The sequence below is a fragment of the Erythrolamprus reginae genome, chromosome Z, assembly GCF_031021105.1.
Source record: "Erythrolamprus reginae isolate rEryReg1 chromosome Z, rEryReg1.hap1, whole genome shotgun sequence".
NCBI lineage: Eukaryota > Metazoa > Chordata > Lepidosauria > Squamata > Dipsadidae > Erythrolamprus > Erythrolamprus reginae.
In genome coordinates this window covers 59,568,753-59,591,640 of record NC_091963.1, presented here as the reverse complement: position 1 = coordinate 59,591,640, position 22,888 = coordinate 59,568,753, and the positions used below count along the sequence as shown (strand labels likewise).

At 46.9% G+C, this 22,888-nt stretch overlaps 1 protein-coding gene across 2 annotated transcripts in view; it reads left to right on the top strand.

Annotated features, from left to right (window-relative positions):
- Positions 1-21,465, top strand: part of PIGA (phosphatidylinositol glycan anchor biosynthesis class A) — a 79,372-nt gene extending 57,907 nt beyond the window's left edge. Inside the window, exons 6-7 of one of the 2 annotated variants that reach the window (XM_070767127.1) lie at positions 12,674-12,837; positions 21,166-21,249. In XM_070767127.1, the coding sequence (XP_070623228.1) occupies positions 12,674-12,718 (45 nt within the window). In that variant the 3' untranslated portion in view covers positions 12,719-12,837; positions 21,166-21,249. Of the gene's footprint in view, positions 1-12,673; positions 12,838-21,165 lie in introns of both variants that reach the window. The other variant, XM_070767126.1, reaches the window with a different exon arrangement.
- Positions 21,466-22,888: the final 1,423 nt, after the last annotated feature.

Here is a 22,888-nt window from a genome sequence, read left to right as displayed (position 1 = left end):
TTTGCATTCATAATAAATTGTTTAGCATTTACATTTGGAACGTATATTACTGCTAATGTTATCATCTTTTGATTAATTTTCCCTTTTACAAATAACAGTCTTCCTTCTTTGTCCCCTTTTATTTGTGTCACCTGAAATGCATTTCTTTGATTTATTAAAATGGCAACCCCCCTACTGTTTGTTTCCCCTCTAGACTCAAAAATACAAAAATCCTTACTTTCAATCAATTTATCAGTCTTTTTCTTTCCTTTGTGGGTTTCAGTAAGAAATAAAAAGTCCACATAGTTTTCCTTCACCAATTTCATTAATCTATACCTTTTCAAAGGCGATGCAAGACCATTTATATTTAATGTCATAATTGTTCAATCACCCATAATATTTCCATTTAACATATTTCCCTCCTGCAACCCAGAGTTCTGTTAGTTTTTTCATTTTTGTAAAAGAATCTTCCCACCCAGGTGCCTCCCCCCGAATTTCTCTCACGATGAGAGAAAAGCGGAAAAAACCTCCGCTGCTTTGGTTAGGCACCATAGGGGTCATGGTTCCATCGAAGCTAATGCTCCCCCCCCCCAAACACCCTTTCTTAAAAATGGAAATAAAACCCCACACTCCCATCCCCAAATCATTTCTTTTTCTGCCTCGTGACTCTTGCCTCCATCTTAAAAGATTCCAGGGCTTCTTTCTCCTTCTCCTAAAGAGCTTGCTTTTTCAGTTCATACTCCTTAATGTTGAACGTTAATTGCAAAAGTTCCATGAGATCTTTACCCCCTTCTCCTCCTTTTGCACCCCCCTCTTCCATCGCCTCTGTTGCTTTTGTTGCCTGTTGCTTTAAATCCACACTCAGACCAAGTTTCGCCAGCATCTCCTTTCCTTCTTCTAATGACTTGGCTCGATACATTCTCCCCTCCTGAAACACCACAACAATAGCCGGATACTGCCAGCTGAAACGCACATTTCCTTTAAACAAAGCTTCTGTTATCAAACACATTTGACTTCTTGCTTGCAGGGTTGATACCGACAAATCTTTTAAAACCCAAATCGAGGCTCCTTTAAAAGTAAGGTTAGTGATTTTTCTTAGTTCTTTGTAAACAGTTTCGGCCGTTCTTTCTGAGAGGAATTTAATTACGATGTCTCGTTGGTTTGCATCTCTTCTTGCTCCAAAAACCCAGTGTGCTCATTCTATTTCATGATCCAACACTTCAATTTTATTCTCCTTAAACCATTGCTGAATATTTTGGATCATGTTTCTACTATCAGCAAAATCTGCTTTAAAACCCTTCAGGCGTAAATTCGCTCTTCTTAATCTGTCCTCCAGCATACTTATATGCTGACGGTTCTGTTCCCTTTCTTCTTCTAATTTTGAAACCGTAGCCCCCTGGGCTTGTTGTTCTATTTTCACTGTTTGCAATTCAGTTGCGATCTTAGTAACCACGTCTTGCATTTCTTTTAATTGCTGACCGACCACAACAAAAGTTTTCACCAAGGCATCCATTCTCTCTGTGAGTTCTGATCCAATTACCTCCGCCATTTCTTCCTCTTACCTTATTGTTTACTCACAGTTCCGAGTGGAAAGCAGGCTGTTTTCAAGTTGTTTCTCTCTCCTTCGATAAGCCCAAGGTATTTCCGGGTTCCAAATTTATAGCTTTTTTACTTAGTCCAATTTATTTGAGACTTCGGGAGGTTCGACAGGGCTTAAAATCCAATGTTTACTTTCTCATTTGAAGAGCATTCAGCAGAGCGTCTACACTCACCAACGCATGCGCAAAACCCCGATTCTTTGCTTTTAATTGAGTTTGTCATTTCGTCCATCTCTACACATTTATATATTTTGTCGATAATCAAACTTTCCGATGGGGTCTGTTCACTTTTCCACAATTGTGCCAGCGATATTCTAACTGCGGTATTTATGTGTGTCATAAGGGTGTTTGCTTAGAATAGTGTCTTTTCCAAATTCCTAGGAGCATACCTTCTGGAGTATACTCTATCTCCTCGTTAGTAATTTCAATGAGCCATCTGTGGGTTATTTTCCATATTTTTTGAATTTTGGGACAAGGCCACCACATGTGAAAAAAGGAACCTTTTTGTTTCTTATATTTCCAGCAAGCGTCTTGTAGAGTCGAATAGATCTTCGCTAGCCTCATGGGGGCATATACCATCTATAAAAAAGTTTATAGAAGTTTTCCTTGTATGCTGCTGACAGTGTTATTTTAGATATGGTGTTCCATGATCTCTCCCAATCTGCTAGGTGTATATCGTGTTGGACATTTTTGGCCCAGGCTGTCATGGAATTTTTAACTTTGTCTTTTATTCTATCCTGTTCAAGGAGTAGTTGGTAAATTTTAATAATCTGTCTGTTCTCATGTCCTATCAAAATTTTATCTAGAATTTTAGTGGAGGTTTCAATGCCGGATGCTTGTCTATCTTTGTTATATCTAGATTTTATTTGTGTATAGGTCCACCAATCTATCTTGTAATTTTGTGATTCTAGTTCTTGTCTGGTTTTTAAATCCCCGTTTGGGTGTAGAATATCTGTATATTTTAAAGTCTTAGTTGGGTCTACTAAATTTGGATACATAATGGCTTCCATGGTGGATAACCATCTAGGAATTTTGGTGTAGTGTTTCCTTTTAATTTCATACCAGGTTTTTAATAGAGATTTTCTGATCAGGTGTTTATTAAAAGTAGTTTGTGTTTTCATTTCATCTTTCCAGAGATGGGCATGCCAGCCTATCTGTAAGTCATGGCCCTCTAGTAATAATATTCTTTTGTTGGAAAGATTAATCCATTCTTTTATCCATACTAAGCTAGCAGCATTATAATATACAGTAGAACCCCGACTTACGAGATTAATTGGTGCCGGAAGGAGGCTCGTACGTCGAAAAGCTCGTATGATGAAACATTGTTTCCCATAGGAAACAATGGAAAAGCGATTAATGCGTGCAAGCCCGAGGGCGGAGGCGGCGGTAGCGGCGGCTGCGGGGAGTCCAGCGTTGCCTGAGCTGTGAAGGTAAGGGCCAGGGAAAAGGGAGCCAGGCTGCTTTTTCTTTCCCGGGGGAGCGGGCGGGAAGGGCGAAGCCTCTAGGCTGATCTTTGCGGGTGGAAAGTGTGGGATCAGGCAGGGCGTAAGGCGGAAAGCCTCATTTTTTTGAGGGTAAAAAAGACGTCGACTGAGGGGTGCCCGGTGCTTCCCGGCGAGGAGGAGGAGGAGCTGGGCTCCGGAGGGGCGCACGGGGAAGGGCTTGAGCCGCCACCTTCTCCTTTCCTGCTGCTGTTGTTTCTCGCCGCAGCCTCGCGTGCTGCTTATCCCTCGCTGAGGCGAGAGAGCCGCGGGGCAAACAGCCGGCACCGGGCGCAGCCTTTTGCGAGGGAAGCCACCGACGCAGCAGGAAAGGAGAAGGCGGCGGCTCAAGCCCTTCCCCGTGCGCCCCTCCGGAGCCCAGCTCCTCCTCCTCCTCGCCGGGAAGCACTGGGCACCCCTCAGCCGACGTCTTTTCCCCTCAAAAAAATGGGCATTCGCCTTCCTCCGCCGCCGCCAGCATCCAGCTCTTCCTCCGCTTCTTGCTTCTCTACAGAATGACAGCCGGGCGGAGTCTGGTGGCGGCGGAGGAAAGCAAATGCGGCTTGGAAGCTGGGAGGGGGGCGGAACGTCTTTGGCCACTTAGCTCTTCCTCCGAAAGGAAAGCGTGGAGGCTGCCTCTCTCCTCCCATATTCCGCCCCCCTCCCAGCTTCCAAGCCGCATCCAGCTCTTCCTCCGCTTCTTGCTTCTCTACAGAATGACAGCCGGGCGGAGCCTGGTGGCGGCGGAGGAAGGCAAATGCAGCTTGGAAGCTGGGAGGGGGGCGGAATATGGGAGGAGAGAGGCAGCCTCCACGCTTTCCTTTCGGAGGAAGAGCTAAGTGGCCAAAGACGTTCCGTCCCCCTCCCAGCTTCCAAGCCGCATTCGCCTTCCTCCGCCGCCGCCAGCATCCAGCTCTTCCTCCGCTTCTTGCTTCTCTACAGAATGACAGCCGGGCGGAGCCTGGCGGCGGCGGAGGAAGGCAAATGCGACTTGGAAGCTGGGAGGGGGGCGGAACATCTTTGGCCACTTAGCTCTTCCTCCGAAAGGAAAGCGTGGAGGCTGCCTCTCTCCTCCCATATTCCGCCCCCCTCCCAGCTTCCAAGCCGCATTCGCCTTCCTCCGCCGCCGCCAGCATCCAGCTCTTCCTCCGCTTCTTGCTTCTCTACAGAATGACAACCGGGCGGAGCCTGGCGGCGGCGGCGAAAAGCAAATGCAGCTTGGAAGCTGGGAGGGGGGAGGAACGTCTTTGGCCACTTAGCTCTTCCTCCGAAAGGAAAGCGTGGAGGCTGCCTCTCTCCTCCCATATTCCGCCCCCCTCCCAGCTTCCAAGCCGCATTTGCCTTCCTCCGCCGCCGCCAGCACAGCTCTTCCTCCGCTTCTTGCTTCTCTACAGAATGACAGCCGGGCGGAGCCTGGCGGCGGCGGAAGTAACGCTCATACCCCTAATTTGGGCTCGTAAGTAGAATCAAAATATCTCTCCCCTCCTAGCTCGCATCTCGAAATGCTCGTATATAGAGCAGCTCGTATGTCGAGGTTCTACTGTAATTTTAAGTCCGGGAGTCCGAGGCCTCCTCTACTTTTACTGTCTTGGAGATATGAAAATTTAATTCTGGTTTTTTTGTTTTGCCAGATGAATCTTGAGAAATTTTTATTTATCTCTCTAAAGAATTTTTGATCTAAATTTATAGGGGCAGTTTGCAAAAGGTAGAGAAATTTTGGGAGAATATTCATTTTTATTAGCGCAATTCTGCCTAGCATTGATAGTTGTAAATCCTTCCACTTTTCCAGATTTTTTTTTGTTTCATGTACTAGTTTCTCATAATTATCTTTCTTAAGAGATATAGTTTTGTTGGATATTGTTAATCCCAAATATTTGGTCTTTTTTGTGGTATGGAGATTCGTAACATCTTCTAATTTCTTAATTTGCTCCGGAGTCATATTTTTTGTCGTGAGCATTGTCTTTTGCTTATTAATTTTTAATCCTGAAAATTCACCGAATCTTTCTATTTCTTTAAGTAGCTTGGAACTTATCTATTAATGGTGTACTAGCTCATACAGCAAATTTCTGCCAATAGCATTTTGCAGATCCCTTCATATCCATCTGATACTCCAGTCTCATTTCTGTGGGTTACTTGTCCAGTATATCTTATTTTAAAAGCTGCTTGCTGTCCTATTAAGATTCAAGTTTTGACATATGGGTAGGAGAAATTTCTTCCACAATTCTTTGATTTGGAAAAATAATCTTTGTGAGTCAACAATGTGGCACAAAACCACAACCTGTTGATGCTGCTGCTGAAAAGTTATTTTCAATGGGTTGTTCCTAATATCTGGTTTTATGTCCAGAGATTTGAGGAGGGAGTTATTTATAAGGTATCATAAATACCTTATAAATACATGGAATGCCTGATTAATTCATTATCCATATTCATTTGTAAATGTAATTTTATTCTGTAATTCTGTTTAATGATGATGTTCATCCATCATGTTCAAAGAGGACCTTCACATCTAATGGGTTGTATGCTGTACGCGATGTGTACACAGGTGGCTGGAAAGGCCTATACGGGCACAAAATGTTCTGCCACATGTTGGGCAGACATGTGTGGGTACCATTGTTGTAGCATTTGCAGCTCTGGTTTTGGGGAATGCTCACTTCTCTTCTGCTATAAATGTTCTTCTGGCCTCAGAAGTCTGGCAGCCTTGGTGGATCAGCATGCACCATGTTGGTCAATCTTGTACCAGGGTTTCCGTGGTGGTTTCAATATCGAGGGACTTGAAGGAAGATTTAAACATCTTTGTATTGCTTCCTTTGTCCCCCATGGATCGCCTTCCTTTAGACAGCTCACCATAGAGAAGCTGTTTAGGGAAGCAATGGTCTGGCATCCTAGCAACATGGTCTGCCCAGTTCATTGGATTTGCAGCTGGCTGAAGTGTAGATATCAGAGGGTTGTTGTTAATGGTGAGTATTCTGAGCAGAGCCTGGTTACAAGCGGTGTGCCACAAGGGTCTGTTCTGGGTCCTATTCTTTTTAATATCTTTGTGAGTGACATAGGGGAAGGTTTGGTAGGGATGATTTGCCTATTTGCCGATGACTCTAAAGTGTGCAATAGAGTTGATATTCCTGGAGGCGTCTATAATATGGCAAATGATTCAGCTTTACTAGATAAGTGGTCAAAGCAATGGAAACTGCAGTTTAATGTTTCCAAATGTAAAATAATGCACTTGGGCAAAAGGAATCCTCAATCTGAGTATTGTATTGGCAGTTCTGTGTTAGCAAAAACTTCAGAAGAGAAGGATTTAGGGGTAGTGATTTCTGACAGTCTCAAAATGGGTGAACAGTGCGGTCAAGTGGTAGGGAAAGTAAGTAGAATGCTTGGCTGCATAGCTATACAGTAGGAAGAGGGAGATTGTGATCCCGCTGTATAGAGTGCTGGCGAGACCACATTTGTGCCAGGTCACATTTACCACAGTTGGTAAATCCACAGCAACTGAATTTAAACGTGCCTGGGTTAAATCCATCCTAAAATAAAATACATGAAATCGTATAAGGGCAGACTAGGTGGACCAAGAGTTCTTTTTCTGCCGTCAATCTTCTATGTTTTTATGTTTCTATATGAAGACAGCAAATGTAAAACAATGTATTCTTAAAGAAGAGAATCTGCTCTTTCTAATGGTGCTAAATTAAAGAGGATTGAAGCTGTCCCACAGGATCAAACAGGGCATCAAAGAACTCTTATATTTTTTCAACAACTTGAAGGAAAGTACAGCAAATTGGAAGTCCTCATTGCAGCTATGTACTTAAAATCAACCTAAAAGGCCAAGTAGTTTTGAAACTACAGCAGCCTGAAGATTGCTGTAAATTCATTTTTGAGGGGTTTTTTTTTTTTGCAAAGTTTGAGCCTGAAAAAGTAAGAGGACTAAGTACAAGGGGTTTTGCCAGTTTATAAAGCCTTACAAGGTGTGCAGTTCTCTAAATATTTCCAACATACTATGAAACTGTCTCTTTCTATTTCGCTCTGTCTGTTGCTCTCTCTCTCTTGTTCTCTCTTTCTCTCTCTTCTTTTCTTCTCTGCAGAGGCCGGTGAAGGTTTTTCTTATTTTGAATGTTTTGGGCGGGTGTTCCAGAAGTGCTCCCATTTCTGGGTACCTCTCCTGTCTCTCCCCCTTTTCTGTCTCATTTGTTTCTTATTTCTCCCTCCCCTTTTCTCTCATTCCTTCCACCTCTCACTTCTCTCTTTTTCCATCCCTGTCTCCCCCCCCCCGTGTGTGTGTGTGTGTGTGTGTGAACTCTTGAAACATTTCCCAAAACAAGTGAGGGCTGGGGGGGGGGTTCTCTGTTATTATTTGGGTGCTTTTTACCATATGGTTTAAATCAAGAATCACTTCCCTCTCTTTCCTCTCATTTTCTGCCTCAATCATTTTCTCATTTCTCTTTTTTTCTCCCTTTTTCTATCGTTTCTCTCTCCCTTCCTCTCTTCTCTCTCTCTCTCTTGCTTTCTTTTTCTCTCTCTCTTGCTTTCTTCCCCCCTCTCTCTCCCTCTCTCCCTCTTGCTTTCTTTCTTTCTCTTTCTCTCCCCCTCTTGCTCTCTATTTTTCTCATTTTCTCTCTCCCTCCCTCTTTCTTTCTATCTTGCTCTGTCTGTTGCTCTCTCTCTTTCTCTGTTGTTCTCTCTCTTGTTTTCTTTCTCTCTCTTGCTTTCTCTCACACTCTTTCTCTTGTTTTCTTTTTCTCTCTTGCTTTCTTTATCTCTTGTTCTCGCTCTCTTGTTCTCGCTCTCTTTCTCTCCCCCCTCTTCCTCTCTCTCTCTTTTCCTCACTTTCTCTCTCCCTCTCTCTTTCTATCTCACTCTGTCTGTTGCTCTCTCTCTCTCTTGTTCTCTCTTTCTCTCTCTTCCTTTCTTCTCTGCAGAGGCCGGCGAAGGTTTTTCTTATTTTGAATGTTTTGGCCGGGTGTTCCGGAAGTGCTCCCAGCGAAGGGGCTGTGAGAATGCTTTCTCCGAGTGCTTTGGAAACACCTGCCCCGCCTCTCCTGCAGCCCCTTGGCTGACAGCCTGGGACGAAAACACTCCCAGCGAAGGGGCTGCGACAGGGGCGGGCGTTCCCGAAGCGCACAGAGAAAACCCTCTCATAGCCCCTTCGCTGGGAGGGCTTCGGGAATGCCTGCCCCGCCCCTCTCGCAGCCCCCTCTCTGGGAGCGCGGATGAGGAGGAGGAGAAACCGCAGCCGCCACCACCGCTGTGGGAGGAGCCAAGGCGGGAGACAGAGGAGGAGAAAGCCGGAGGGGCGGATTGGGCGGGCAGCAGCGTCGAGAGGCCACAGGTGTGAGGAGGCCGGAGGTGCCTGGGGGGGCATGGGGGCGTCCGCAGCACCCTTTCCTTCTTCCACCGCCTATATCTACTGCCCATGACGGCCGTCAGCGGTAGACATAGGCGGTGGGAGAAGGAATGGGAGCCGCAGCCACCCCCACCTGCCGTGGATGGGCCGGTGCCGAGCCTCTCACTTGTGGCCTCCCTGCCCCCACCCCGGCAGGCTGGCAGGGGGATGGGGAGCGCACGTGTGTGCGCGCCTATCATTCAAAATAAGAAAAAAACTTTGCTGGCTTCCCACTTTCATCACTCCCCACCCCCAACTCCAATGCCCGGCTCCGTTGTGTGGCCTTGGAAAAAGCTGCGCAGGGGGTAGTTTTGGGGCATGCAGCCGTGCGCCTTGGAAGGAACATTGCTCTCTGTCAGTTATAGTTCCAGACTCTTTATATCTCCTATAAGCAGACTTTCTTTCATTGACTATAGCCCTTCTTCCTTTTACCTTTACTTATTTGCCTTACATACAGTCCAGTGGCTTTTAAGATGACCTTTTTAAATACAGTCCACTGGGCACTCGCTGCTGCCATTTTGTCCCTCCCCTTTAATTCATTATTTAATATTCCCACATTTTATTGAAATTTGTTTTTCTGAAATCCAATACTTGCAGCATAGGATTGCTCATAATTAGTTTTTACATCAAACCACAAAAATAGGTGGTCACTGCAACCTAAATTTTCTCCCACCTTAACCTTTGTAACCCAATTCCCATTCATAAAAAATAAATCTAGAATATTGTCCCCTCTAATTGGTGTCTTAACCAGCTGTGCCAGAACTGCTCCTGTAAGGGTCTCTACTATATTCTTACTTTTGTATGTAAGGTCACTAGGGATATTCCAGTCAACGTCAGGCATGTTGAAGTCACCCATAACCACAATATCTCCCTTTACTGCCATTTGGGTAATTTCATCCACCATCTTGTTGTCATAATCCTCAGATTGCCCTGGAGGCCTATAGATCACCCCAATTCTAATGACAGAACCCTCTTTAGTTTGCATGCAAACCCAGAGAGCCCCCAGTTCTTTACATCAGGGGTCGACAAAGTTGTTCAGAATCTAGGAGCCAGCCAAAAAATTTAGGAGCCAGAATTTTTTTTAAGCAAACTTGGTTTTTTGCCGAGTCTCCACCTGACATCGCTTTCACCCCCTCTGTCTCCTCCTTCCTCTCTCATCTCTTTCCTTCCTCTCCCTCCCTTTCTCTCTTTCCTTTCTCTCCCTTTCTGTCTATCCTTTCTATCTCTCACCCCTTCTCCCTCTTTCATTCCCTTTCTCTCCCTCCCTTTCTCTCTCATTCCTTTCTCTCCCTCTTTCCTTCCTATCTCTCTTTCTTTTTCTCCCTCCTTCATATCTTCTTTCTCTCCCCCTTCCTCCCTCTTTCCTTTCTCCCCCTCCCTTTCTCTTCCTTTTTCTCTATCCTTTCTACTTCTTACTCTTTCTTTCTCTCCCTCCTTCATTCAATTTTCTCTCCCTCCCTTTCTCTCTCTTTCCTTTCTCTCCCTCCCTTTCTCTTCCTTTTTCTCTATCCTTTCTACTTCTTACTCTTTCTTTCTCTCCCTCCTTCATTCAATTTTCTCTCCCCCCCTTCCTCCCTCTTTCCTTTCTCCCCCTCCCTTTCTCTTCCTTTTTCTCTATCCTTTCTGCTTCTTACTCTTTCTTTCTCTCCCTCCTTCATTCAATTTTCTCTCCCTCCCTTACTCTCTCTTTCCTTTCTCTCCCTCCCTTGTTCTCCCCTGGGGCTGCCTGTGCCTGCCCTGCACCACCCAACACGGACGGACAGCCCCCGGTCGTCGGTTCGTCGCCCCCCACCCCCCCACGGAGGGAGATCAGGCTGGCGAGGGCGGTAGAACTACGTCACCAGCCACTGGAGGGAGATCGGGCTGGCGGGGGCGGCGAATCCACCTCCCCAGCCGCGCGGAGGGAAATCCGGTAGGCGGGCGGGTGGCCGCGGCTCCCTGCGCGCCCCTGGAAAAGCGTACAGGGAACGGTGCCCGGGGCCGCTTTAGCCGCCCCCCGCTCCCCCCGCCATCTCCCCGCGACTGCCTGTGCCGCTGCAGCCGCGGCCCCCCCCCCCGCTCCCACCGCCAGTGCCCTCCCGCCGGGCCCCAAAGGACACTTGCCGATGACGACAGGGAACCTTCAGCTGGGCGGGCGCTGCCGTGCCGGTGCCTCCGACCTCCCGGTTCCTGCTCGATGCCGCGGTTTCTGGCGCTCTCCTGCTGGGCCCCAAAGAAGGAAGGCGGGAAAAAGGCGCGAAGAATGGAGCTCTCCTTCCTGCCTGCCTTCTTTGGGACCCAGCAGGAGAGCACCAGAAACCGCGGCATCGGGCAGGAGCGGAGAGGTCAGAGGCACCGCAGCGCCCTGCCCAGGCGGCACACCGGTTGGGAAACGCTGACATACAGTACAGCAGGCAACATTTTCTAGGCGCCAGACAACATTTTCTAGGCGCCACTGGCGACCAGGCGCCTGGGTTTGTCGAACCTTGCTTTACATATTGAATTAGTGTTGCTTTTAGACTTTCCTTAATATAAATGGTTACTCCACCTCCCCTTCTCTGTACTCTATCCTTCCTATACAATGTATATCCTGGTATGGATATATCCCATTCATTGGAGTCCTTAAACCATGTCTCACTTATGGCAACCAGATCCAAATTATCTCTAGATATGATGGCCATTAACTCGCAGAGCTTGTTGCTCAAGCTTCGAGCATTCATGCACATCACACAAAGAACATTATTATCATTATTTTTAGCCCCTTATCATCAATTACTACATCTATTTTATTTACAGCTCCCTTTTCATAAACTTCAACAAACTGATTTATCTTCATTAGTCGGGGACAGAAATCATCCACATCAGTTACATCTCTGTCCCCTTTACCTAGTTTAAATGCCTATCCAAAAAAGTTCTGAACTCCTCACCAAGCACCTTGATACCTCTATATGATAGATGCAAACCGTCCCTCTTAAACAACTCCCTATTAGACCACCTACTAACATCATGACTTACATAGCCAAAACCTTCAGCTTTACACCACTGCCTTAGCCACACATTAAACTCTGTAATACAAGTTGTTTTATCCTCTTCACCACAAACCGGTAACACCTCTGAGAAAGTCACTGAATCAGTTATTCTGCCCAGCTCCACGCTAAGACATTGGAAATCTCTTTTTACTAGATTAACATTTCTCTGCGACAAATCATTTGTGCCAAGATGCACCACCACATCAATGTTATTACCTTTACTCACAGCCTTGACAATATTTGTAATTGCCTCCTATCCCTGCTGGCAATGGCCCCTGGGAGACACCTCATCAGCTTCACCACATCCTTACTCTGTCCCATATCAACACCTCTTACAGTTGAGTCACCCACAAGAAAATGCGTCCTCTTTTTACTTCTACTAACTGTACCTGATGGTTTGGTAACACTATGCACCTTACTTACAACAACTTCCCTTTGGAACATCACCTCATCCTCCGCTTGAGGGGCCTCGCTAATATCTGCAACATCCTTACCATTTAAATCTGCAAGAATATTTTAGGAATTAGATACAGAGAGACCAAAATTGGTATGTTTGTGCTCCACTGTACGTAATCTTCCTGAACCGACAGTTGTCCACACAGCCCTCCTCCTTGGGGGGCGCTGAGGAAGTGGGGGCTTCACACATGGCTGCATTACAGCACGTGGCTGGGACAATCTTTCCACTTCTGACTGCAGGCTACAAACTAAGGACTGCAATCTAGAGATCTCACCACATAAACTAGATGTTCTTTTGCAAAGAGGGCAGCACCCCAAGTTCCACAAGGTACTATGGAACACAACAGCCTAACAAGTGTTACACTGCACCAAGCCAGACATCTTAATATATTGAACAACAAGTATTTACCAAGAAAATCAACAACCCCTGTTGTTACCAAACGTTTGCCGGTTTTGGTTTGTGGTTATATGAAAGTGCAATTAAAAATGGCCTTTCTCTCCTCCATCTCTCACTAGGTCTCAGGTCCCAGCCAGGAGCTGTTGCTCTGGCCTCTGAAATGAAAGTGCAATTAAAAATGGCTTTTCCCTTCCTTTTTTATCCTTCCCAGTCTAGTTCCTCCCCAGCCTAATCTGTGAATGGTCTATGTTTGAATTCAAACTGCCAATAAAATTGTCCCTTTCTTACCTTTGTCCTTCTTTCCAGCCAGTAATATCTGCCCAAGCAGATATTATAGAAAATGGCTAAAAAGCACTACCTTTCTCTCCTCCTTCTCTCACTAGGTCTCAGGTCCCGGCCAGGAGATGTTGCTCTGGTCTCTGAACTGAAAGTGTGGATATAATGATTGGAAAAGGATTTTCCAATATAAGGATTGGAAAAATGTCCTCAACTGTTTTTGGGCAGCCTCTGATTTCTGCACTGTGCCCTTGGTACAAATGTAGTAAAAGTGAGTCTTTTTTCAATAAGCAGCATTTTTTAAAATAAAGAATAATAAATAATAATTTATTTATTTATTTATTTATTTATTAGATTTGTATGCCGCCCCTCTCCGTAGACTTGGGGCAGCTCACAACAGCAATAGAACAATTCATAACAAATGTAATAATTTAAAAACATTTTAAAAACCCCATTATTAATCAGACATACAGTGGTACCTCAAGATACGAACCCCTCGTCTTACGAACAACTCGTGATACGAACCCGGGGTTCAGAAAAATTTTGCCTCTTCTTCCGGACTTTTTTCGAGTTACGAACCGGCATTCGGAGACTGCTGGGAAGCCGCGCGGCTGTTTTAAAAGGTGACAGCCGGGCGGCGGGGCTTCCCAGAAGCCTCCCAAACACCGGTTCGTAACTCGAACAAAGTTCGTCAGAAGAGGCAAAATTTTTCTGAACCCCGGGTTCGGTTCGGGAGGTTGCTGGGAAGCCCCCCAGCCCGGCTGTCACCTTTTAAAACAGCCGCGCCACTTCCCAGCTGTCTCCTGATGCCGAACGCGGAAGTTCGGCTTTGGGGTTCGGCTTCAGGAGACAGCTGGGAAGCGGCGCGGCTGTTTTAAAAGGTTGCAGCCGGCCTGGGGGGTTTCCAGCACCCCCCTGAATCCCGAACCCGGGTTCGGGGGGGTGCTGGGAAGCCCCCCAGGCCGGCTGCAACCTTTTAAAACAGCCGCGCCGCTTCCCAGCTGTCTCCTGAAGCCGAACGTGGAAGCAGCTGCTACGAGTGGCATTTCACCTTCCCTCCCAGGCAAAAAGATGCCGGGGAGAGGGGCACGCCTTCCACCTGGGAAGTCCGGCCCCATCATCCCAGAATGCCGGCATCTTTTTGCCTGGGAGGGAAAGTGAAATGCCGCTCGTAGCAGCTGCTAGAGCCGCCGGCATTTCACCTTCCCTCCCAGGCAAAAAGAAGCCTCCTGCCTCCCGCGCCGATGTTCTCCACTGCGTCGGGGGCTGCCAGCCCCGAATCGGATGCACCCTCACCACTACCGCTGCCGCCGCGCCCACTGCCCACCCCATCCTCGCTGACAGCCCCCCCACCCCAATGCTTCGCCTCCCGCCGGGCAAGAGCGCTCGGGTGGCAGCTTCTTCTAGATACGGGCAATGGGTGGGACAGAGAAGCGGGGAGAATCAGGAGGCTCCTTTGGCAGCTGGGGGCTGCCTGGCTTTGTTGTTTTGGCTGCAGCGGGTGCCAGGCAGCCTCTAGCCGCCAAAGGAACCTCCTGATTCTCCTCGCTTCTCTGTCCCGCCCATCGCCCGTATCTAGAAGAAGCTGCCACCCGAGCGCTCTTGCCCGGCGGGAGGCGAAGCATATGGGTGGGGGGGCTGTCAGGACACCCCCCCACCCCAGCACTTTGCATCCCGCCGGCAAAGAGCAATCAGGCAGCAGCTTCTGCCGGACACGGGCAATGGGCGGGACAGAGAAGCGGGAAGAATCAGGAGGTTCCTTTGGCGGCTGGAGGCTGCCTGGCACCCGCTGCAGCCAAAACAACAAAGCCAGGAAGCCCCCAGCTGCCAAAGGAATATGGGAGGAGAGAGGCAGCCTCCATGGTTTTCTTTCGGCGGAGCGAGAAGCAGAGGAGGAGCTGGATGCTGGTGGTGGCGGAGGAAGGCGAATGCGGCTTGGAGGCTGGGAGAGGGGCGGAACGTCTTTGGCCACTTAGCTCCTCCGCCGAAAAAAAAGCATGGAGGCTGCCTCTCTCCTCCCATATTCCGCCCCCTCTCCCAGCTTCCAAGCCGCATTTGCCTTCCTCCGCCACCACCAGCATCCAGCTCCTCCTCTGCTTCTCGCTCCGCCGAAAGAAAAGCATGGAGGCTGCCTATCTCCTCCCATATTCCGCCCCCCTCCCAGCTTCCAGGCTGCCGCCCGGCTGTCATTTTGTAGAGAAGCGAGAAGCGGAGGAAGAGCTGGATGCTGGTGGTGGCGGAGGAAGGCGAATGCGGCCCGGAGCCTCCCGAACCCCAAACTTTTGCCGAACTTCCGGGTTCAGGAGGCTGCTGGGAAGCCCCCCTGCCCAGCTGTCACCTTTTAAAACAGCCCCCGGGCTGTTTTAAAAGGTGACAGCCGGGCGGCAGTGGTTTTTTGCGTGTTTTTTGTTGTTGTTGCACGGATTAATTGACTTTACATTGTTTCCTATGGGAAACAATGTTTCGTCTTACGAACCTTTCGTGTTACGAACCTCCCCCTGGAACCAATTAGGTCCGTATCTTGAGGTTCCACTGTATATACAAACATACCATACATAAATTGTATAGGCCCAGGGGAGATAGCTCAATTCCCCCATGCCGGGCGGCAAAGGTGGGTTTTAAGGAGTTTACGGAAGGCAAGGAAGGTGAGGGCAGTTCTAATCTCCGGGGAGAGCTGGTTCCAGAGAGTCGGGGCCGCCACAGAGAAGGCTCTTCCTCTGGGACCCGCCAAATGACATTGTTTAGTCGACGGGACCCAGAGAAGGCCAACTCTGTGGGACCTAATCGGTCGTTGGGATTCGTGCGGTAGAAGGCGGTCCTGGAGATATTCTGCTCCGATGCCATGAAGGGCTTTATAGGTCATAACCAATACTTTGAATTGTGACCGGAAATTGATCGGCAACCAATACAGACTGTGGAGTGTTGGTGAAACATGGGCGTACCTGGGAAAGCCCATGATTGCTCTCGCAGCTACATTCTGCACGATCTAAAGTTTCCAAACACTTTTCAAAGGTAGCCCCATGTAGAGAGCATTACAGTAGTCGAATCTCGAGGTGATGAGGGCATGAATGACTGTGAGCATTGACTCCCGGTCCAGATAGGGCCGCAACTGGTGCACCAGGCGAACCTGGGCAAACGTTCCCCTCGCCACAGCTGAAAGATGGTTCTCTAATGTGAGCTGTGGATTGAGGAGGATGCCCAAGTTTCGGACTCTCTCTGAGGGGGTCAATAATTCCCCCCCAGGGTTGTGGACAGACAGATGGGATTGTCCTTGGGAGGCAGAACCCACAGCCACTCCATCTTATCCGGGTTGAGTTTGAGTCTGTTGGCACCCATCCAGGCCCCAACAGCCTCCTTGCACCGGCACATCACTTCCACTGCTTCGTTGACTGGTCATGGGGTGGAGATGTACAGCTGGGTATCATCTGCATATTGATGATACCTCACCCCATGCCCTTGGATGATCTCACCCAGCGGTTTCATGTAGATATTGAATAGCAGGGGGGAGAGGACCGACCCCTAAGGCACCCCACAAGGGAGTGATCTTGAGGTCGACCTCTGACCCCCCCACTAACACCGACTGCGATCAACCAGAGAGATAGGAGGAGAACCACTGAAGAACAGTGCCTCCCACTCCCAGCCCCTCCAGCCAGCGCAGAAGGATACCATGGTCAATGGTATCGAAAGCCGCTGAGAGGTCAAGAAGCACCAGGACAGAGGATAAACCCCTGTCCCGGGCCCGCCAGAGATCATCCATCAGCGCGACCAAAGCAGTTTCCGTGCTGTAGCCGGGCCTGAATCCTGACTGTTGGGGGCCTAGATAATCGGCTTCATCCAAGGACTGTTGGAGTTGGAGTGCCACCATCTTCTCAACAACCTTCCCCACAAAGGGAAGGTTGGAGACTGGCCGATAGTTATTAAGAATGGCTGGGTCCAGGGAAGGCTTCTTGAGGAGGGGGCGCACAAGTTCCTCCTTGTAGGGATCCGGAAAGGACCCCCTCCCCAAAGAAGCATTAACAATCTCCTGGACCCAGCTCCGTGTCACCTCCCTGGTGGCAGAAACCAGCCAGGAGGGACACGGATCCAGTAAACAGGTGGCGGAACTCACAGCTCCAATGGCCTAGTCCACTTCATCAGGTGTCACCAGATCAAACTCTTTCCAGACAGGTGGACAAGTACGAGCCCCAGTCACCTCGACTGACTCATTGTCAGTCGACTCTGTTGTCCAATTGGAGTCGAGGTCCACCTGGATCCGAGCGATTTTATCAGCGAATAATGTGTTGAAATCCTCGGCACTACTCTGCAATGGCTCCCCACCTCCCCCCTGGTTAAGAAGGGAGCGGGTCACCCTAAACAGAGCGGCCGGGCGGGATTCCGCTGATGCAATCAAGGCGGCATGATACGCGCAAAATGATATATAATATAATAAATATAATATAATTAATATAATACAATACAATACAATACAAAACAATATATAATATATAATAATAATAAATAAAGAACACTTCTGGTAACCCTTTACCTTTCTTCTTGTCTGGTTTGCTCAGAATTCCACAAATTGTTTTTGGAGTTCGTGCTCTTTTAACCGTTCTTTCAATAGACCAGCTTTATGGTCCCAACGTTAGTATTTGCAGTTTTTCTGTACTATCTTTTGATACTTGAACTTTGTTCTTCAGCTTAGTTAGCAGGTCATCATAATCAGCACATGTCACATTTCTGACTAGTAGCTTGGATTTCAAACTCATTCGGGTCAAAACCACCAGCAACTGCAATATGAGTGCTAAAAGTATTTTGCACTTGCCTGATTTTGCACTTGGTATAGTCTTGTACATCACGCTTGCTGACATTTCTGAACTGTACTAGAGAAACAGCAATATAATTCAAATTTTTGTTAAGATTGTCTGAAATATCAATGTGTTCATCCTCTGGAGATGCTGAATATGATGAAGAATCAGCAGCTTTGTTATTGAATTCTTTTCGACAAGATGGACACACTTTCTGACATGGCACAAATATTTTGCTTGTATGCCTTTAGCTTGCCTGCTGGTGTGTCATCCAGCACTCTTAAGCACTTTTTTGCTTTATGACCACTTTTGGAAAAAGGGTTACAGCAGGTTCTTTACAAAGCTTCAAACCCTGTCAGAAATAAGACTTCATGATGAAGGCAAATAGTCAATCCAGCATCGAAAAATTGTCCAGAATGCTTTTGCAACAACTTCTGTTGATCAGGTGGAAGTACTTCAATTAATTTCAAATCTTTACTTCTATTATATGTCAGTAAATGACAATCTGATGTATTTGAATGACCAACTGAGCAAAGTGGAAATTCATCTGATCCTTCTGGATCCATTGCTGAGCATTCGCATTGGTTTGAACAAATAATTACAACCTAGAACAGGTTCTACTTGGGTGCACACTCCTGTCTTTCTACGTTATAATGCAAACCAGTCCTATAATCTTTGCAGCAAGGGTGCAGTGGGAAAAACAAAACAAAACCAGCAACAGTCAATTCTGCCTTGCAACAACATGGCCCACCTATAAGAAGGAAGAGTAAGTCTGAATCCGATCGAACACTTGTAAGAGCTCATATTAAGACTTACAAAGTGGCGCTCAAGGCGGCAAGATGCGTGTATCATGCCGCTTTGATTGCATCAGCGGAATCCCACCCAGCTGCTCTGTTTAGGGTAACCCGCTCCCTTCTTAATCAGGGGGAAGTTGGGGAGCCCTTGCAGGGTAGTGCTGAGGATTTTAACACATTTTTCGCTGATAAAATCGCTCGGATCCGGGCAGACCTCGACTCCAATTGTAAAACAGAGTCGACTGACAATGAGTCAGTCGAGGTGAATGGGGCTAAACGTCTTTGTCCACCTGTCTGGGTGGAGTTTGACTTGGTGTCATCTGATGAAGAGGACAAGGCCATTGGAGCTGTGAGTTCCGCCACCTGTTTACTGGATCCGTGTCCCTCTTGGCTGGTTTCGGCCAGTCGGGAGGTGACGCGGAGCTGGGTCCAGGAGATTGTCAACACCTCCTTGGGGAGGAGGTCCTTTCCGGCCCTTTATAAGGAGGCACTTGTGCGCCCCCTCCTCAAGAAGCCTTCCCTGGACCCAGCCGTACTTAATAACTACCGTCCAGTCTCCAATCTTCCCTTTATGGGGAAGGTTGTTGAGAAGGTGGTGGCACTTCAACTCCAGCGGTCCTTGGAAGAAGCCGATTATCTAGGTCCTCAACAGTCTGGATTCAGGCCCGGCTACAGCACGGAAACTGCTTTAGTCGCGTTGATGGATGATCTCTGGCGGGCTCGGGACAGGGGCTTGTCCTCTGTCCTGGTGCTCCTTGACCTCTCAGCGGCTTTCGATACCATCAACCATGGTATCCTTCTGCGCCGGCTGGAGGGGTTGGGAGTGGGAGGCACTGTTCTCCAGTGGTTCTCCTTCTACCTCTCCAGTCAGTCGCAGTCAGTGTTAGTGGGGGGGTCAGAGGTCGACCTCGAGGTCTCTCCCTTGTGGTGTGCCTCAGGGGTCGGTCCTCTCCCCCCTGCTATTTAATATCTACATGAAACCGCTGGGCGAGATCATCCAACGACATGGGGTGAGGTATCATCAATACGCCGATGATACCCAGTTATACATCTCCACCCCATGTCCAGTCAACGAAGCAGTGGAAGTGATGTGCCGGTGCCTGGAGGCTGTTGGGGCCTGGATGGGTGTCAACAAACTCAAACTCAATCCAGACAAGACGAAGTGGCTGTGGGTCTTGCCTCCCAAGAACAATTCTATCTGTCCATCCATTACCCTGGGGGGGGAATTATTGACCCCCCCAGAGAGGGTCCGCAACTTGGGCGTCCTCCTCGATCCATAGCTCACATTAGAGAAACATCTTTCAGCTGTGGTGAGGGGGGCGTTTGCCCAGGTTCGCCTGGTGCGCCAGTTGCGGCCCTATTTGGACCGGGAGTCATTGCTCACAGTCACTCATGCCCTCATCACCTCGAGGCTCGACTACTGTAACGCTCTCTACATGGGGCTACCTTTGAAAAGTTTTCAGAAACTTCAGATCGTGCAGAATGCAGCTGCGAGAGCAATTATGGGCTTCTCTAAGTATGCCCATATCACTCCAACACTCCGCAGTCTGCATTGGTTGCCGATCAGTTTCCGGTCACAATTCAAAGTGTTGGTTATGACCTATAAAGCCCTTCATGGCACCGGACCAGAATATCTCCGGGACCGCCTTCTGCCGCACGAATCCCAGTGACCGGTTCGGTCCCACAGATTTGGCCTTCTCCGGGTCCCGTCGACTAAACAATATCGTCTGGCGGGACCCAGGGGAAGAGCCTTCTCTGTGGTGGCTCCGACCCTCTGGAACCAACTCTCCCCTGAGATTAGGATTGCCCCCACCCTCCTTGCCTTTCGCAAACTCCTTAAAACCCACCTCTGCCGTCAGGCATGGGGGAACTGAAACATCTCCCCCTTGCCCATGTGGTTTTGGTGTTAGATTGATTGTGTTCTTGTTTTTTAATATTCTGGGGTTGTTTTTTATGAATTTTTTAGCTTAACATTGTAATTGTATTGGATTTGTTATTATGTATTGTTTTTACTTTGTTGTGAGCCGCCCCGAGTTTGCGGAGAGGGGCGGCATATAAATCCAACAAATCTAATCTAATCTAACCTAACTGGCTCAAGATTTCTTCAAAGATGTTATGAAACCTGGCCTTACCCTTCCATTTCCTGACAAGCATTCCTGTTTTTTAGTTTTCTTAAACACAGTCTTATAACCTAATGTGTTCTTTATTTTTTTAAAAAATGTTGCTTATTGAAAAAAGAAACACCTTTACTGCACTTGTATCAAGGGTGCAGTGCAGAAATCACAGGCTACCTGCAAACAGTTGAGGACATTTTTTCAATCCTTATATGAAGAGACACCAAAATTAAAACAATATATTCTTAAAGAAGAAAATCTGCTCTTTCTAATGGTGCTAAATCGAAGAGGATTAAAGCTGTCCCACAGGATCAAACAGGTCATCAAAAATAGCCAATATTTGGCAAAATACATTAAAAACCAACTTGAACTCTTACATTTTTTCAACAACTTGGAGGAAAGTGCTGCAAATTGGAAGTATACCTGCCAAAAATGAACCTGAAAGGCCAGGTAGTTTTGAAACTACAGCAGCCTAAAGATTGCTGTAAATTCATTTTTGAGGGGTTTTTTTTTTTGCAAAGTTTGAGCCTGCACCATGTAAAAGGTAAGAGGACTAGGTACATGGGGGTTTGCCTGTTTATAAAGCCTTGCAAGGTGTGCAGGTTCTCCAAATATCTCCCACATTTACAGCTTCTGGAAGTTGGCCCAAAATGTCATTTTTGCTGACTCAGCATTTTGCAACCCTTTATTTAAGGCCTCCCCGAACGCCCAATTTTTAGTGTTTTGAACTAAAATTTTGCACAGCATAGTTTTAAATCACAAAGAAACTATGTGCCAAAATTTCATCAAAATTCGAATGGTAAGGTGGGGATGATCTTTAAAATTGGTCACTCCACACAGAATGACTGTTAATACAATTACATATTGCAAATATATCCTAATTTATGTATTTATCTTCCTCCAGGTGTACAACAGAGTGGCAAAGGAAACTGTATTGCCAATGGGCAATCGACTTGAGAGACTTCTCACTCATTGTGGCCCAGTGACTGGTTGTATTTTTGCTCTTTTGGCTATGCTCAGCTTTCTTTTTTTGATACTTCTGAAATGGCTGATACCAGATGATTTTATTGATACTGCGATTGATGCGACGGGCCTAAAGGGAGCATGGACTAGAAAATATTTCCACAATAAAAAAAAAAAATAAAACCTTACAAGCACCTTTTAGCATAAAAGTGCTAAAAGTGAAAAAAATTCCATTCCCTTACTCATCTTTCATTATTATTATGCATTTTGCTGTTAAATGTACATTTATCAAGTAAAACTCCTTATATGTCATTCAGCTTTCAGTAATGAATAGAAAGAAGCTAAAACAAAGTTCTACCTCAGCATAAATCTAAATTGGTTTAGGAAAGACATTTTCCCAAGATATGCTGCAAACTCTGTTTGCAATTATTTCAGCTTGAAATACCTTATAAATACATAATATGTCATGCCCACTAATGAAAGATCATCTAAGGAAATAAGGGGAAAATAGGTAAGTAGGTAGAGATTTTGTCTATTTTAGAGTTTTTCTGTTTTTAATTTCTCTTGTACCATCATAATATGCTTTTAAATGATATGGAAAAGTAGCAACAAAACAACAAAAACACCTGACCTCTTAAGTATAAATCCCAAGTCTCCTTGCTGAGATGTATGATTAATTCAGTATGTTAAAATGATCAACTAAAATTGAGAAATGCACAACTTGTGAAGTTGGAAAAATATTTTCTTTATTTAGGCATCTACAGGTAATCATTGAGCTATGACAGTTCACTTAGAGATCGTTTGAAGTTTCAACATAACACTCCCCCAGCCCTGGTGCTTATGACACAATCCCGAAGTTACAAATATTGCAGCACCTTTACAAATGACACGGGGTCACTGTAACATTTACCCTGCCTCCCCCCCCCCCCGAGTGGGTCTCCATAGATACTGGACTTGTGAATACTCACCTTGTGAAAATCTAGTGAGCTTTCAGTTTCTTGGCTTCCTTCAGTGCTTCAGGCCTTCAGTGCGTTTGCAGAGAATGGAGACCTAAAATACCAAAGCCTTCCCTCTGTTTATAAAGTCTTTTGCCATTTTGCAAAAAGACTTTGCTGCTAAAAACAAAGCCCCCTGGAAGGGCACATACACACACCTCCAGGCCTCCATTTATAGCTGCAAAGGCCTTTCCTTAAGGCCTTTTCCACTGAGAATGGAGTTTCCCCTTGTCTTTGTTCTCAGCAGCAAACACTTTTTGCAAAAACGATTGGAGCCTATAGGGATGCAATCTCTCATCCCTAAAGGCTTTGGAAAGCCTTTGCTCAAGGCAAAACCACAGTGGAGAGGCTGGAGAAGAGATCATCGGATTGTACACCAAGTAAGTGACACAGTCAGGCAGGAAGCATGAGATGTCTCAATGGGTCAGGGCAGGCCTTGTGTGGTCAGAAGCATTAAGCTCCTCATGGCCTTCCCCACCCAAGATACCTTGTTCCACACCCTGAGATACCTTGTGAATCCATGGACGAAAGCAGGGAGTGATCACATTCAAGTTACATGATTCACTCCTATGAATCCTCATTGGCGGGTCCCATTACATGTAATTGGCAGGCTCCATTACTTTCATAACTTGATTAAATATACATTTATTTTGATAGTTTGAAAACAAG